This window comes from Carcharodon carcharias, chromosome 1, assembly GCF_017639515.1.
Source record: "Carcharodon carcharias isolate sCarCar2 chromosome 1, sCarCar2.pri, whole genome shotgun sequence".
Taxonomy (NCBI): domain Eukaryota; kingdom Metazoa; phylum Chordata; class Chondrichthyes; order Lamniformes; family Lamnidae; genus Carcharodon; species Carcharodon carcharias.
Genome location: NC_054467.1, coordinates 169,144,057 through 169,158,403, shown reverse-complemented (window position 1 = coordinate 169,158,403; position 14,347 = coordinate 169,144,057). Strand labels below are relative to the sequence as shown.

The following is a 14,347-nucleotide window of genomic DNA, read 5'->3' as shown; positions in this document are numbered from 1 at the left end:
AGAGGGTGTAAGACCCTGTCATGGAAGGAGGATCTGATGGGGAGAGCTCTTCTCACAACCAGCCAAGCCACATTTTGATGTTTGTTCGAAAGCTTTGGCGATGAGGCAATCTGCCAAATGACTTTGATGGTCTGCTCAAAGAACTATCTGATGGAATCTACTATCACATAGGAGCAGGAGTACGCCATTCAGCCCATTGAGCCTGCTCTGCCATTCAATACAACCATGGCTAATCATTAATTTTGTTGACTTTTTCCCACACTATCCCCATATCCCTTTGTCACTGACAGATTTCTAAATACCAATCTCTGCTTTAAACACAGTCAATGATCGAGGTTCCACAGCACTCTGGGATAGAGAATTCCATAGATTCACAAACCTCCAAGTAAAAAACTTTCTCCTCATCTCGGTCCTAAGTGGCTTCCCACTTATTTTGAAATTGTGTTCCCTGGTTCTAGGCTCCTCAACCAGGGAAAAAATCTTATGTGCATCTACCCAGTCTATCTCCTTAAGCATTTTGTAGGTTTCAATGAGATCACCTCTCATTCTTCTTCAAAACTCTAGATCTCCCTTTCTTGCAGGGCTTCGAGGGGGACCACTGCCTGATGGACTTGTGGTCAAACTTGTTTTTCTGCACAAACTTTCTCATGAGGGATAGGTGGCATGGCATGGTCCAACTGAATGGAGAGTTCCACAGCAACATGGCCTGACCAATCCTTCACAACAATGGGGATAGGTATAACCCCAGCGTGTAGTGACACTTGGTGTTTGTGTACCAAGGGTGTATGCACAGCTTGATGGAGCCATATACCCAGGTGGCCAACAAGAGAACAGTGATGTTAGGCATTTTTCCCCCTTTATCTAGAGATTTGTTCATCATGTATGCGATTTGCTTTGGCTCCAGAGGCCAGTTCAAACTATTTGCAGATGCTATCAGTTTGCGCACCGACAATGGATCTGAGAAAAGATGATGATGTCATCCAGAGAAGCTTTGATCAGTGTGTCTCTGGTGCCTGGGATTACCACCTCTCTTACATTTGCATACAGGGGCCCAGAGGTAGTCCCCTACACTATTTAAAATCCATCTGACAATGTCAGTATTATAAAACTCTTTAACCTCGGTCACCTTTGTGCACAGATATACATGATCTCCAGTTTGCAGATGACTGCAGTGCCAATGTCTACTCTGCACCAGATTTGCAAATCACTCTTGATCTATTCAATTTTTTTTTTATTCTTTCATGAGATGTGCCTGCATTTGTTGCCCATCCCTGTTTGCCAATGAACTGAGTGGCTTGCTAGGCCATTTCAGAGAGCAGTTAAGAGTCAACCTGTGGGTCAGGAGTCACATGTAGACCAGACCAGGAAAGGTTGATAATCAATGATACTTTAATGGTCACCATTACTGAGAATAGCTTTATATTTATCGATTGAATTTAAATTCCACCAGGTGGGATTTGAACTCATGTCCCCAGAGCATCAATCTGGGTTTCTGGATTACTATTCCAGTGATATTACCACTACGCCACTTCTACGCCCTTCTGCATACAAGAATCTGCATACACTATGCCCTTCTGCATACAAGAAACTTGATTGTTACCAAAACAAAATTTAAATCAACCACTGACAAAGAGATCCAACATTGGATAAGCTGCACCAGTTCAGCCTTCTACAAACTACAACAGCAAGTGTTTGACAACAAAGACCTCCGCATCATGCTCCATGGATAGGACGCTGGAAAGGAAGATGATCTTGGAGGCTTCTTCTGTAAACAGCCTGCTGGCTCTTCACCTTCTGGGGATCCTCCTTGACATAGACCCTCATCCACTGCAACAGGAGCATATTCTGCAAATCTTCTGGAGTTGGGACATTTCCCTTTGATTCTCTCTAACCATCTGAGTACCCTTATGAATGAAGAACTGTTTGAACCCCTATCCCATTTAGATTCTGACTTTCCAAAGAGTATTTGGCCTCTATCAAATACACCACCTCACTATATCTATACAGAAATGAATGTGAAATTTTCATGCTCATTCTACAAGTTTATTAAAAGTATTACTGTATTATGTTGCAGCAATCCTCAACGTTAACTATACGCCGCAATTTAGCATTGTCTGCAAATTTTGATATCATATTTCAGATTCCCGAATGCAACTCATTTATATAAATACTGGTCCCAGCACCAATCGCTGTGGAGCATCAGTCTGAGTAACAGTTGTTAAATCCCTACTGTTTATAGTCAGTTTTCTATTCATTCTGTTACTTTCTCATAGAAATAAATAAGGTTGGTTAAGCGTGACATTAACTTTTGAAATTTGTGCTATTCTATTTCGGATCCATTATTGGCGGTAAAATCCTTAACTCTTCTGTTTGGGAGACCCTCAGGATCAAGGATGACTTCTTTCTAATCTGGTTTGATGGGTTCTGAGATGGCTGATAAGTTCAGTATGTGATCTACATACTGTATCACATGAGGGGCAGGAGGTGCTTGGAGGGTTGGATAGTTAAGCTGTTTGGAGGTTTGTGCGTTCTCTCCGACACCTCAACTTTGTCTCTGCATGGTCCCAATGAAGTCTCTTGATGTGTTCAGTGCCCTCCTGAATAAACTTTCTCCAGTTTGGTTGGTCACAAGCAGGGGCTCCTCTGAGTCAGTGGTGATGTTAGACCTCTTCAGGGAAGCTTTGAGGACATCCCTAAAGCATTTCTCTTGTCTTCCTGGGAGTTTCCTGCCATGATCAAGTTCCAAGTAGAGCTGTTGGTTAGTGTAAGGCATATGTAAGACATGTTCTGCCCCAGCAGAGCTGGTTTTAAGTGATTAGTGCCTTGATGCTGGGCAAGTTGGCTCGGGAGAGGACGCCGCTGTTCGACCACCTTTCTTGCTATTGGATTCTTGCGAAGGCACCGCTGGTGGCACTGCTCCAGTGTTTTGAGGTGCCTGGTGTAGGCTGTCCAAATTCCTGAAACGGATATTATTGCCGGGATAACTGCTGTCCGAGTCATATATGAACCAACTATTGCGGCCGTGGTGGGCGGGGGAAGGCTGTATAAAGAACCGTACATTTTTCGTGATAATTGACCTGAACACCGTTTCTATTCCCTATCTACCCATCGTTTTGCTGCTTCAAATACTGAACACAAGATTCCACTAGTCACATTTGCCACCGATTGATCTTTGAAGCACTTCTGAAGTTTAGATTTCCTTCTCCTTACATTTAGGAAAGGAGTACAAGTTACAAGTTATTATGTTTGATATATTCATTCACCTGAAAAAGCCATTGAAGAGTTCCATTCGTTTCTAATTCCAGAAATCTCCCAAGTACACTTGCCGCTCTGGTGCACCGTTTATTATCTTCCCACCAGCCACATTTGTGACTCCATTTGTAACCGCAATAAAAAAAATCAAATGTCGTCAATAAAAATAAATATTAGATTTAAGCTTGCCTTTCAAAATCATACAAGATATTTTAAATCCTCTCGTTACAGTTAATGTCTCTATTTGTACGTCAATGACATAGGGCCGTTTGCTTTCAGGACGGATTTTGCCGCAAGCCAAAGCGGATCAGTCCGACGCGACGGATGAGACGCGTAGATCAAAAAAATAAAAAATTCGCGGGGAGGCAGGTTCCTAGTGGAGCCGAATAATTGGATGGTCTGGAAACAACGACTTCATAGACAGGCTTTTTTCGTGTGGTGAGGGAGGCCCGCCTGGGTTCCAGGGATCGGTAACCGTAGCGCGAGCGCGTTCCTGGTTTTAAACCGGGCTCGCGTTCTAAACGGCCGCCATGAGCAACATCTACATCCAGGAACCGCCGAGCAGTGGCAAGGTAAAGACATCCCTACAACTTGGGGCAACAAGCATACAAGTTGGTGTCTTCATGTGAGGGCCAATGCGTGTAAATTAATTCAATAACAAGACCATTTGACCAATGGGACTAGTTTCTTCTACAGGCTACGTCCAAATGGTCATGTACTTTGTCTAAGTTACTTTCTTGAGGGAACATTTCCTGTTTGGAGAAAGGGGTGTAGCGTAAGGCCAAACAGCTGGAAAGCTTGCACAAGAAAAACCGAAGATGACTTGGATGGATACTCTCGGAAGTGGACTGGCCTCTCTAGGACAGGCAGTAAGGGCAGCAGAGAATAGAAATCAGTGGAGAAAGATTGCTCGTAGTGTTGCCAACCCTCTGAACGAGGATGGATGGATGGAATACAAGACCCCCTGTACAGATCATTTTGCTAATTGGGCACAGGAGATGTTACTGGAAGGATGGAGTAAGAAAGACCTGCATTTAGATAGTGTCTTTCAAGATGTCCCATTTACAGTCAGTGAAGCACTTTTGAAGCATCGTCACTGTTAGAAAGTAGGAAATGTGGCCTCCAATTTTTTTCGAGGGTAGGTCCCACAAACAGCAATGTGATGTTGACCAGGTCAACTGTTTTAGTGACATTGGTTGAGGGATAAATATTGGCAGAGGTAGCAGGGAGAACTCCTCTGCTTTTCAAAATAATGCCATGGGATCTTTCATGTTCGCTTGAGTATCAGTTTAATGTGTCATCTGAAAGGTGGCACCTCTGACTATGTAGCACCCCCTCCATATCACACTGAACTACCGGTCCAAATTTTCTGCATTAATGCCTCGAGTGAGATTAGAACCGGCAGTGTTCTGACTCTGAGGTGAGACAATTAGAAGGGGTAAGAGAGAAGGTTGGCTGGAGAGAGATCAGTTGTAGAGGGTTGAGAGTTTCATGTAACAACGGAGATTATCTCAGTTTTATTTGATTTGCACAATATCAGACAAAACCAGGCATATATTTGTGAGACACCTGGTCTCAAATCGAAGTGTAGTGACTTTGACTGCTATTTCTGAGACCTTTATGAAAGTGGCAGATCCTTGTCTAATGGGTAAAGACTTCTTGGAGAGTTGTGACACTGCTCACTTGAGAGGTAGGCTCAGTTTCTTACAGTGTCTGATTTACATATCCAGATGCCTATCTGGGTTTTAAAATTGAGCCTGCATAGCTCTGAAGGGTTACTATAGTGTATTGGGACTTGTTTAGAAAACAGAAAATTGCATCTTCATTGTTTTCACAAACTGAATGTAGAAAAAGGCATTCACACTGAAACCTGCATGCATGGTTACATAGAGTGTACAGCAGTACTGGCACAGGTAGTGTTGGCCTGGATTATGGGCTCAAGTCGTAGAGTTGCTTCTAATAATTGCTACGTAACTAAGCCTATGCAACGTGAGTTTTCTCTGTGTTCATTCGCATGTGTGTTTTGGCTGTCGCTCCTGACTCAAGCCTGTCACTTCTACTTGCATTTTTTCTCCCTATTTGTTTACTTTTCTCTTTACCCTCTCCTAGATCCATCTTTCCTGATATCATGCTTCCTTTCATTTCTCCCCTCTCAACTACTGTCCTCTAAAATCCCTACCCCAACTCTTCAGTACTCCTTGACTTTCCTACTCTCCTGTCTATCACAAGCTTGACTCCCTCTTAGATAAGCTGACAGTTTACTCTTGTGCTGATCATGGCATCTTCTAAAGGACTCATTGAGGCATTCATTGCTGCATCTTTTCGAGCAGCAACCCCAATTGCCCCATACTACTCTCTTGCTATCCTTCCCACCCGCTGTGCCTGCTTGTGGTTATCTCACCAGTTTGTTTTTCATCCAACTCACCCGTCCTAGTGCTGACCCTGCGGATGCTGCCACTGGACCAATCTTTTCCTCTCTGCATCTCCCAGAATGTTTGTTCACTTGCAAGCAGGTCCTTCCCATCCTTGAATTTATTGTGGATGATTGAATGATGTCTTGTCTTAATGGAAACCTGGCTATGGGGTGATGCCACCTTTCCCCTGGAAGAAGCCTCCCTGCCTGATTATACCTTCCACCACTTGACCCACCCAAGTCATCATGGTGGCACTTATTACCAAATCAGGCCTTGGTCTGTCCCCCTACTCTCCTGGCATTTTCCCTTCATTTGAGCACCCCTTGTTCCACCCCGCATTCCACTTGACTTCATCTGAGAGACCTGGGTGTTCTCATACAAAGAACTGAGAAAGTTAGCATGCAGGTACAGCAAGCAATTAGGAAGGCAAATGGCATGAAGGCCTTGCTACAGTTATGCAGGAGTTTGGTTAAACCAAACCTGGAATACTGTAAGCAGTTTTGGCCTCCATATTTGGGGAAGGATTTACTTGCAATTACAGCGATGATTCACTAGATTGGGCCCTCAGATGAGAGGGGTGCCCTATGATGAGAAGCTGAGTCAAATGACATTCCCTGGAGTTTAGAAGAATGAGAGGCAATTTCATTGAAACATACAAAATTCTGAAGGGGCTTGGTAGTGTAGGCACTGAGATTGTTTCCTCTGGTTGGGGAATCTAAAACATGAGAGGGCACAATCTCAGGATAAGGGGCCAATCATTTAGGATTGAGATGAGGAGAAATTACTTCATTCAAAGGGTTGTGAATCTTTGGAATTCTCTACGCCAGGTTGGGATAGTCAGATTTTTGGTGTCTCAGGGAATCAAAAGATATGGGGAGTGGGTGGAAAAGTGGAGTTGAAGCCCAAGATCAGCCATGAAAAGGTGGAGTAGGCTCAGTGGGCCATGTGGCCTTCTCCTGCTCTGATTTCTTGTGTTGTGACCATCATCTCCTGTAATTCCTTTAAACCTGTTAAATCTCTCACCTTTTTCAGTTTTGATTCTCCTTTCACGGATGCTGCTTGATCTACTAAATATTTCCAGTATTTTTTTAATCTCTCGACTACAATTTCAGTAACATAATCACTATGCAACTGTACCTGTCATTGAATTGTAATTATGGTAAGCCATAAAATCCATATTTAGAATGAGGTAACTTACAGAAGATGTGAAATCTATAATTTTCCTTAGACTTTGTTGAAATGTTTTATCAATTAGTGGATGGGGGATAGAATATTCTGAACAAACCGCTTGTACTTGGAAATTCATCTTGTTTTAACATTTTCAGTTTTAACTTGAGTGAATCTCAAGTCAAATAACATGCTAATGTTTGTGTTTTAAAGAAAAGTTTTTTTTTACATCATTACTATTTCTCTTGTGACAGTAGTGACTTTTGGTTGGTATAATTGTAACTTTACTGATGGAGCAACAGCAATGGAGCTTTGCTGAAAGGGGAATACTGGTTGGAGAATCCGTGATACAGCGCACTCACTTTGAATTTGATGCCCTGCTGGAAGCACAGAATCATTAGCTTTATTGTAACTTTACATGGGTGCAAGAGTCCACCAATACATTACTGAAATGGCTATTATTCATTTTAAGCTATCAGCCAATAGGTAGCCTAATCCTTTGTCCATATAAGGGTCAATGGACAGAAATCTGCAATAGGAAATGTACAATGTGTATGATATTTTCCCCCTCTCCCTCCCTGGACTAGGATTTTTGGGGCTAGTTTAGCACCCCATTTGAGGTCATTTAATTTAAAATGGACCAGTGGTCAAACCTTTGTGGTCTGTGCGATGCAGTAGAGATACTGTTTGCTTACTCACTTGGCCTTTGGCATGGTATGTTTTACTACATTTCAGCTCTTTAACATTGGCCTCTATTTTGCAATGGAAATAACAGTGATGGTGACAGCACTCACTCTTATTATGGAATAAATTGAAGTCACTCCTAGAGTCTCCGTATGACAGTTAAGTCTGGAAATCTGGAAGCTGGAGTACAAGTTTCCCTGTCCATCCACAAGCTTCACTTCACTAGTATCTTGCCGATAGATTCAACATTGAAATCCATGTAAGGGTGTGAAGGTACGGTTTGCTAGTTATCCATGAAACACACCAGAAAAATTTAGGGCTGGTACTTTAGGGTGTAAATTAAAGTTTAATAGTGTGATAAGTCTTAATTACAGCCAGGCAAACTTTCTGGTTCTGAAGTATGGATTCTCATTCCTTCAGAATTTAATTATTGTTGGAGATCTAATATTTTTAAAATAAAATATTTTTCTACTTTCTATCACTTTATCTCTCTCTCATAATCCTATCTTTCTTTCTCTCTATTTCATCTTCTCTACATGAGCTTACTATGAATTAAATATTCTAACTTAAACTTTCTGGTTTAGTAAGTCTCCACGTCTCATTGAGAATCTTTCAATCTGATAGAAAAGTTATGCTGTGGTTTTCCCTGCTCATGCTCGCTACAGATCCCTTTTAGAGGGCACAGTGCTGAAATGATCTCCTGGTATCTTAAATTACTGCTCAAAAGCCAGTGAAAAGTCTGTAGGCAGCTGTATGCTCAATGAGGGGCGAGAGTCATTGTTTCGCCGCTGACTCCAAAATCCTGCCAATATATTGAATCAGGGAGTATTAGGCAATTACGAAGTGCTTCTTAATTTAATAATTGTCTTGAAAGAAGAACTAAGAAGAATATGGTACAGAAATTTCAATTTTGATTCAGAATGCAATCCTAGGTCCCAAAGAGTAACCTAACAAATGATGTGAAATATTAGAGCACTATATTCAGTAAAATTTTGATGAGTCAAATCCCAGGGGAACGCCTCCAAACCCATGTTAAGCATAGCTTTGTAATAGTTGAGGAGGGCCCTTTCTCATCTGAATGCTTCTCTCTGGAACCTGATATGCCTACAAACGTAGCCTGTGTCAAGAACAATAGATTCAAGTATCAAATGAAAACACAATAAAGCAGTAAATGTGAGAAAAAGTATTTATTCAATTTGTTTGCACCTTACAATGACCTGACATTGAAAAAGAACTGGACTTAGTTCCAGAAAAACTCGGTAATCTTTTTCTGCTGAGCGTGCTGTTTTCGGATGTGCCTGATACAGTTTGCCATGTTGTCAGTGCAGTTATATATTAATGATTTGGACATGAACGTGGGGGGCACGATTGGAAAATTTGCAGATGACACAAAGATTGGCCGAGTAGAGGATAGTGTAGAGGATAGCCATAATCTCCAAAACGATAGAGATGGGTTAGTGGAGTGGGCGGTAAAGTGGCAGATGGATTTTAACATAGAGAAGTGTGAGGTCATACATTTAGGGAGGTCAAACAGTTACAGGGATTACACAATAAATGGGAACATACTAAGAGGGGTAGATGAAGTGAGAGATCTTGGCGTACAAGTACACAGGTCCCTGAAGGCCCCAGTTCTAGTAGACAAGGTTGTAAGGAAGGCATATGGAATGCTCTCCTTCATTGGCAGAGGTATAGAATATAAAAGTAAGGATATAATTTTGGAATTGTATAAAACACTGGTGAGGCCACAACTGGAGTATTGTGTGCAGTTCTGGTCACCACATTACAGGAAGTAATAGCTCTGGAGAGAGTGCAGAGGAGGTTTACAAGAATGTTGCCAGGTTTAGAAAAGTGTGGCTACGAGGAGAGATTGGATAGGTTGGGGTTATTTTCCTTAGAACAAAGAAGGCTGAAAAGCGACTTGATTGAGGTGTACAAAAATGTAAGGGGAATAGATAGAGTGGACAGGATAAAATTGTTTCCCTTGGAGAATTCTAGAACAGGGGACACAGATTCAAGATAAGTGGCAGAAAGTGTAGGGGGGACATGAGGAAGAACTTTTTTACGCAGAGGGTAGAGGGTGTCTGGAATTCGCTGCCCAAGTTGGTGGTAGAGTCAGGAACTCTAAACTCTTTTAAAAAGTACCTGGACCTGCACCTTAAGTGCTGTAAGCTGCAGTGCTATGGGCCGGGTGCAGGAAGGTGGGATTAGAAAGGGCACCTGGGTATCCTCGGGCTGGTATGGACAAGATGGGCCAAATAGCCTCCTTCTGTGCTGGAACTTTTCTATGGTTCAAACATGTTTTCGTGCTATCCCGGAGCATCTCTACGGCCTTTGTAGCACTGGCTCAGGCTGCATTGAACCATGTTAGTAGAGCTTTAGCAATGTCGGGATAGGCAGCTGTTCTCCTCCTCCTCCTTGCTGGAGAGAATGCCTGTTTGTCGAACTGTTCCAAGATGTTTACTTTGTGTTTCATAATGGTGGGCGAACTTGATGGTGGAATCTCCCACTCCTTTGCGATGTCCACTTTCCATTTCATGCCACAGTTTTACACTTGCTGTATCATCATCTCCTTCTCTCCAGTTGACAACACATTTAACTTTCTCACAGGTTTAGCCATACTCTCAGGTTTTGCACATCCTTTCACAGGAAGATCTCGATGTCATATGATGGTTTTTCCAGCACTCCATGATGTTGTGCTCTTGAGGTCTAACTTCACTCTAGTCAGCATGGTTGTATGACAATTTTAGACAAGTTTGGCTAATCCAGTGTTACCAGTGCGGAATTTCGGCTCACCACGGGCATCTTTCTATGGGATTTGGTATTCTGCCAGCAGGAATGATTGCCACCTTTTACATAATCAGTATTTCATGTCATCCGAGTTTGACTCCTCGTGATTTCACTGTAATGTTGATAAATTGGAGATCAGACCATGTTCATCATTGTGGAATTTTACTTTTCAGGTCCTTTTGAAGACTACAGCAGGTGACATTGATATAGAGTTATGGTCCAAAGAGGCACCAAAAGCATGCAGAAACTTTATCCAACTCTGCTTGGAAGGTATTTTTCAAAAATTGCAACGGTTATCAATATGGGCAGTTTTTTTCCCCCATTTGGTAAAGTGAAGCGAAGGTTTACTCTGATTGCGTTATTGAGGATGTGTTTGATATTGAAATCAGGATATTGCTGGTGTTAATTTTTGCAACCCTGATGACTATTACTGTTAATATCAATTTTTATGCACAAATTGTTTCATCAGATGAATCCCTAAAACATTTATTAAAATAGTTCCTGATAACATGAGTAAGGATGTGTTCCTTTAAGTATAATTTTTGCAACCATCTTGTGCCGTCAGAAGGACTGTACCACGGAAGGAAGCTATTTGGTCTATCAGATCTGTGCAGATTCTTTCAAAGAACAATTCATATGTACATACATACATGCTAATTAGGAGTAGGAGTAGGCCACTCAGCCCTTCGAGCCCGCTCCACCATTCGCTAAGATCATGGCTGATCTGATTTTTAACCTCACCTGCACATTCCTGCCTACCCCCGATAACCTTTCATCCCCTTGCTTATCAAGAATCTCTCTACCTCTGCCTTAAAAATATTCAAAGATTCTGTTAGTTAGTTCCACTCCTTTGTTCTTCAAATATTTTTCTGCTTCATGAGGAGATGATTGTGGAGTAGTAACATCACTGGACTAGTAATTCAGAGGCTCAGTGTAATATTTTAGGAACATGCGTTCAAATCTCAACACAGCAGCTGGTGGAATTTAAATTCATTTAATATCTCGAATATAATGTGAGTCTCAGAATTGGTGACCATAACAGCTATCATCAATTCACCACAAGTCTCTGTTTTCTATCTCTTAACCAATTTTGTACCCTTGTTGCTTCTGCCTCTTTTATCTCATGGACTTTAATTTTGCTAACCGGCCTAATATGTGGTACTTTATTAAATGCCCTTTGAAAGTTCATATGCATGACATCAACTGCAATATCCTCCTCCACCCTCCCTGTTACCTCATCAGAAAAACACAAGTTAGTCAAACATGGTTTGCTCGTAACAAATTGTGCTGACTGTCCTTCTCTAGTCTAAGTGGTTGTTAATTTTCTCTCGGATTATTGTTTCTAAAGCTTCTCTGCCACTGTTAAACTGACTGACCTGTAATTCTAGGTTTATCTTTCACCCATTTTTTTGAACAAGGGTGTTACACTTGCAATCCTCCAGCCTTCTGTATCTAAGGAGTATTGAAAGATTGTGGCCAGCACCTCCACAATTTCTACCCTCACTTCCCTCCTCAGCAACTTAGGATCCATCCTACCTGGGCCCACTTGCTGTCAGTCTTAAGTGCTGTCAGATTTTTTGGTTTTCCCTCTTCATCTATTTTTATCTTGTCTAGTATCCCAACAACCTCCTTATTTACCATTGCTTTGGCAAAGTCCTCTTCATTGGCAAATACTGATGCAAAGTGCTCATTTCGTACTTCAGCTGTATCTTCTGCCTTCACCAATAGTCCTCCAGGTTGGTCCCATTAGGCTGCACCACTTCTCTAACAAACTTTGTACTGTTAATTTGCTGTTGGAAGACCCCTGGGTTCCCTTTATATGTTATCTGCCAAGCTATTCTCATGCTGTTTGCCTCTCTTATTTTCTTTTTTACTTCTCTGTACTTTTTATATTCAACCTGATTCACCCTTGTATCATCCAAACTGTGCAATCAAACTAAATTTTTTTGTCACTGAGCAACCAATGGTGGGCAAAGGGAGATGAGGATAGGCAAAGGGTTAGAATCAGTGGAACAAAGCATTTGGGGGAAGATTTTGTATTGGAGAAAATTTCAGAGGTAGGATTTGGGGATGGGTTTTGGACAAGTTGGAGGGCAAAGGAAAACATTGCAGTTGTTGAGTCTGGAAGTGATAAAACAAATTACAAGGGCTTCAGCAGTGAGTAGTTTAAAGTAGGAATGGAAGCAGGTGATATGAAAGTAGAAGTAAGTGATATTTGAGATGGAGTGGGTATAGGCAACTACAACAACAACTTATATAGCACCTTTAGCATAATAAAACATCCAAAGGCATTTTGCAGGAACTGTATAATGTGATATTAGGGCAGATGGCGAAAGCTTTGTCAAAAAAGTGGGTTTTAAGGAGCATCTTAAAGGAAGAAAGAAAGAGAATTGTAGAGGCTAAGGGTCGAATCCAGAGCTTAGGGTCTTGACAGAACTAGATGAGCGCAGGTTCTTGGAAGCTTGTGAGGTTGGAGGAGAGTACAGAGATAGTGAACAGCAAAGCTATGGAAGCATTTGAAAACCAGGATGAGAATTTTACAATCGAGGTGTTGCTTGACTGGGAACCAGTGTAAGTCAGTAAGAACAGGGGTGATAGGGGAATGGAACATTGTGTGGTTGAGGACACAGGCAACAGAGTTTTGGATGACATCAAGTTTCCTGATAGTAGAATATGGGACGCTGACCAAGAGTGCATTGAATTTAGTAAAATCTAGAGGTAACAGAGGAATCAAATGAGGGTTTCAGCAGCTGAAGCAGGTGAAGTTGGGTAATGTTATGGAGGTGGGAATGGGTGGTTTTGTGACAGCACGGATATGTGGTCAGTAGCTCATCATAGGATCGGATGCAAACAGTCTGGTTTAGTGTCACAGTTGCCAGGGTGAAAGTAGAGATGGTAGCTAGGGAATGGAGTTTTGAGTGGGGACCGAAAACAATGGCTTTAATTGGCGGAAATTTCTGCTCATCCAGTACAGGATATTGAGTGAGCTGTCTGATAACTTAGCGCCAGTGGAAGAGTTGAGAGAGGTGATGGTGAAGTAGAGCTTCTTGTTGTCAATATACATTTGCTTTCGGATGACGTCGCCAAAGGGTGCCAAGGATAGAATCTTGGGGGACACCAGAGGTAACGGTGCAGGGGCAGAAAGGGGAGGCATTGCAAGTGATACTCTGGCTACAATTGGACAGATAAGAATAGAGCCAAATGGGTCCAGCGCCGCCCAGCTGGACAACAGTGGAGAGGTATTGGAGGAGATGAACCAGGTCAGAGGCTGCTGATAGATCAAGAAGGACAAGGAGGAATAGTGAGCCTTTGTCACAATCACATGGGATATAATCTGTGACTTTGAAAACTAGAGATCAACGCTAAAAAAAAAATTGCCTTTCCAAATGCTGACAAGAAATACAAAAAGGAATGAACAGGGTAGTTAGACTGAACAGTCTGGTTCAACCTCAGATAGTGGCTGGGGAAGGGATGGTGCTGGTGGCAAGAGAGTGGAATTTGTGGTGAGAGGCCAAAAACTGGCTTTCGTTTTCTCACTGTTCAACTGAAGAGAGTTATATCTCATCTGTGGGCTGTTTGGATAATACTGGAGGAACTTTGGCTTTCAGAATAAATCAACTCACCTTTTGGTACCAGAAGAGACTTTTTTTTGACTTGGATCCTCTCAAATCTTCTCATCTTGTATGTTATGGTGAAATAAAGACATAAAAGGCCACAGATCCATTCTGTATAAAGAAAAAAATATTTATTGTTGTAAGTGTAGACCTTACATTGAAGTTAAGTAATTTTGCCTATTTTTTTTATTATTCTTTCAATGGATGTGGGCGTCACTGGCCAAGCCAGCATTTATTGCCCCTCCCTAACTGCCCTTGAGAGGGTGGTGGTGAGTTGCCACCTTGAACCGCTGCAGTCCATGTGGTGTGGGTATACCCATAGTGGTGTTAGGAAGAAAGCCCTCTTCAGTTTTTATTGGCTGCCAGAAACAGTTTGACACCATTTAAATAATTTTCAGTGTCTTTGCTGCTTATTGTTTTTGCACGAAG

At 41.9% G+C, this 14,347-nt stretch overlaps 2 protein-coding genes across 3 annotated transcripts in view; one reads left to right on the top strand and one right to left on the bottom strand.

Moving 5' to 3' along the window:
• Window positions 1-3,529, bottom strand: part of srek1ip1 (SREK1-interacting protein 1) — a 36,089-nt gene extending 32,560 nt beyond the window's left edge. For both annotated transcript variants that reach the window (XM_041193099.1, XM_041193108.1), the window contains exon 1: window positions 3,264-3,529. In XM_041193099.1, the coding sequence (XP_041049033.1) occupies window positions 3,264-3,276 (13 nt within the window). In that variant the 5' untranslated portion in view covers window positions 3,277-3,529. The remainder of the gene's footprint in view (window positions 1-3,263) is intronic.
• Window positions 3,530-3,583: 54 nt separating this feature from the next.
• cwc27 (CWC27 spliceosome associated cyclophilin) overlaps window positions 3,584-14,347 on the top strand; it is a 303,583-nt gene continuing 292,819 nt past the window's right edge. The window contains exons 1-2 of the mRNA XM_041193079.1: window positions 3,584-3,824; window positions 10,478-10,574. Coding sequence (XP_041049013.1) covers window positions 3,783-3,824; window positions 10,478-10,574 — 139 coding nt within the window. The 5' untranslated portion in view covers window positions 3,584-3,782. The remainder of the gene's footprint in view (window positions 3,825-10,477; window positions 10,575-14,347) is intronic.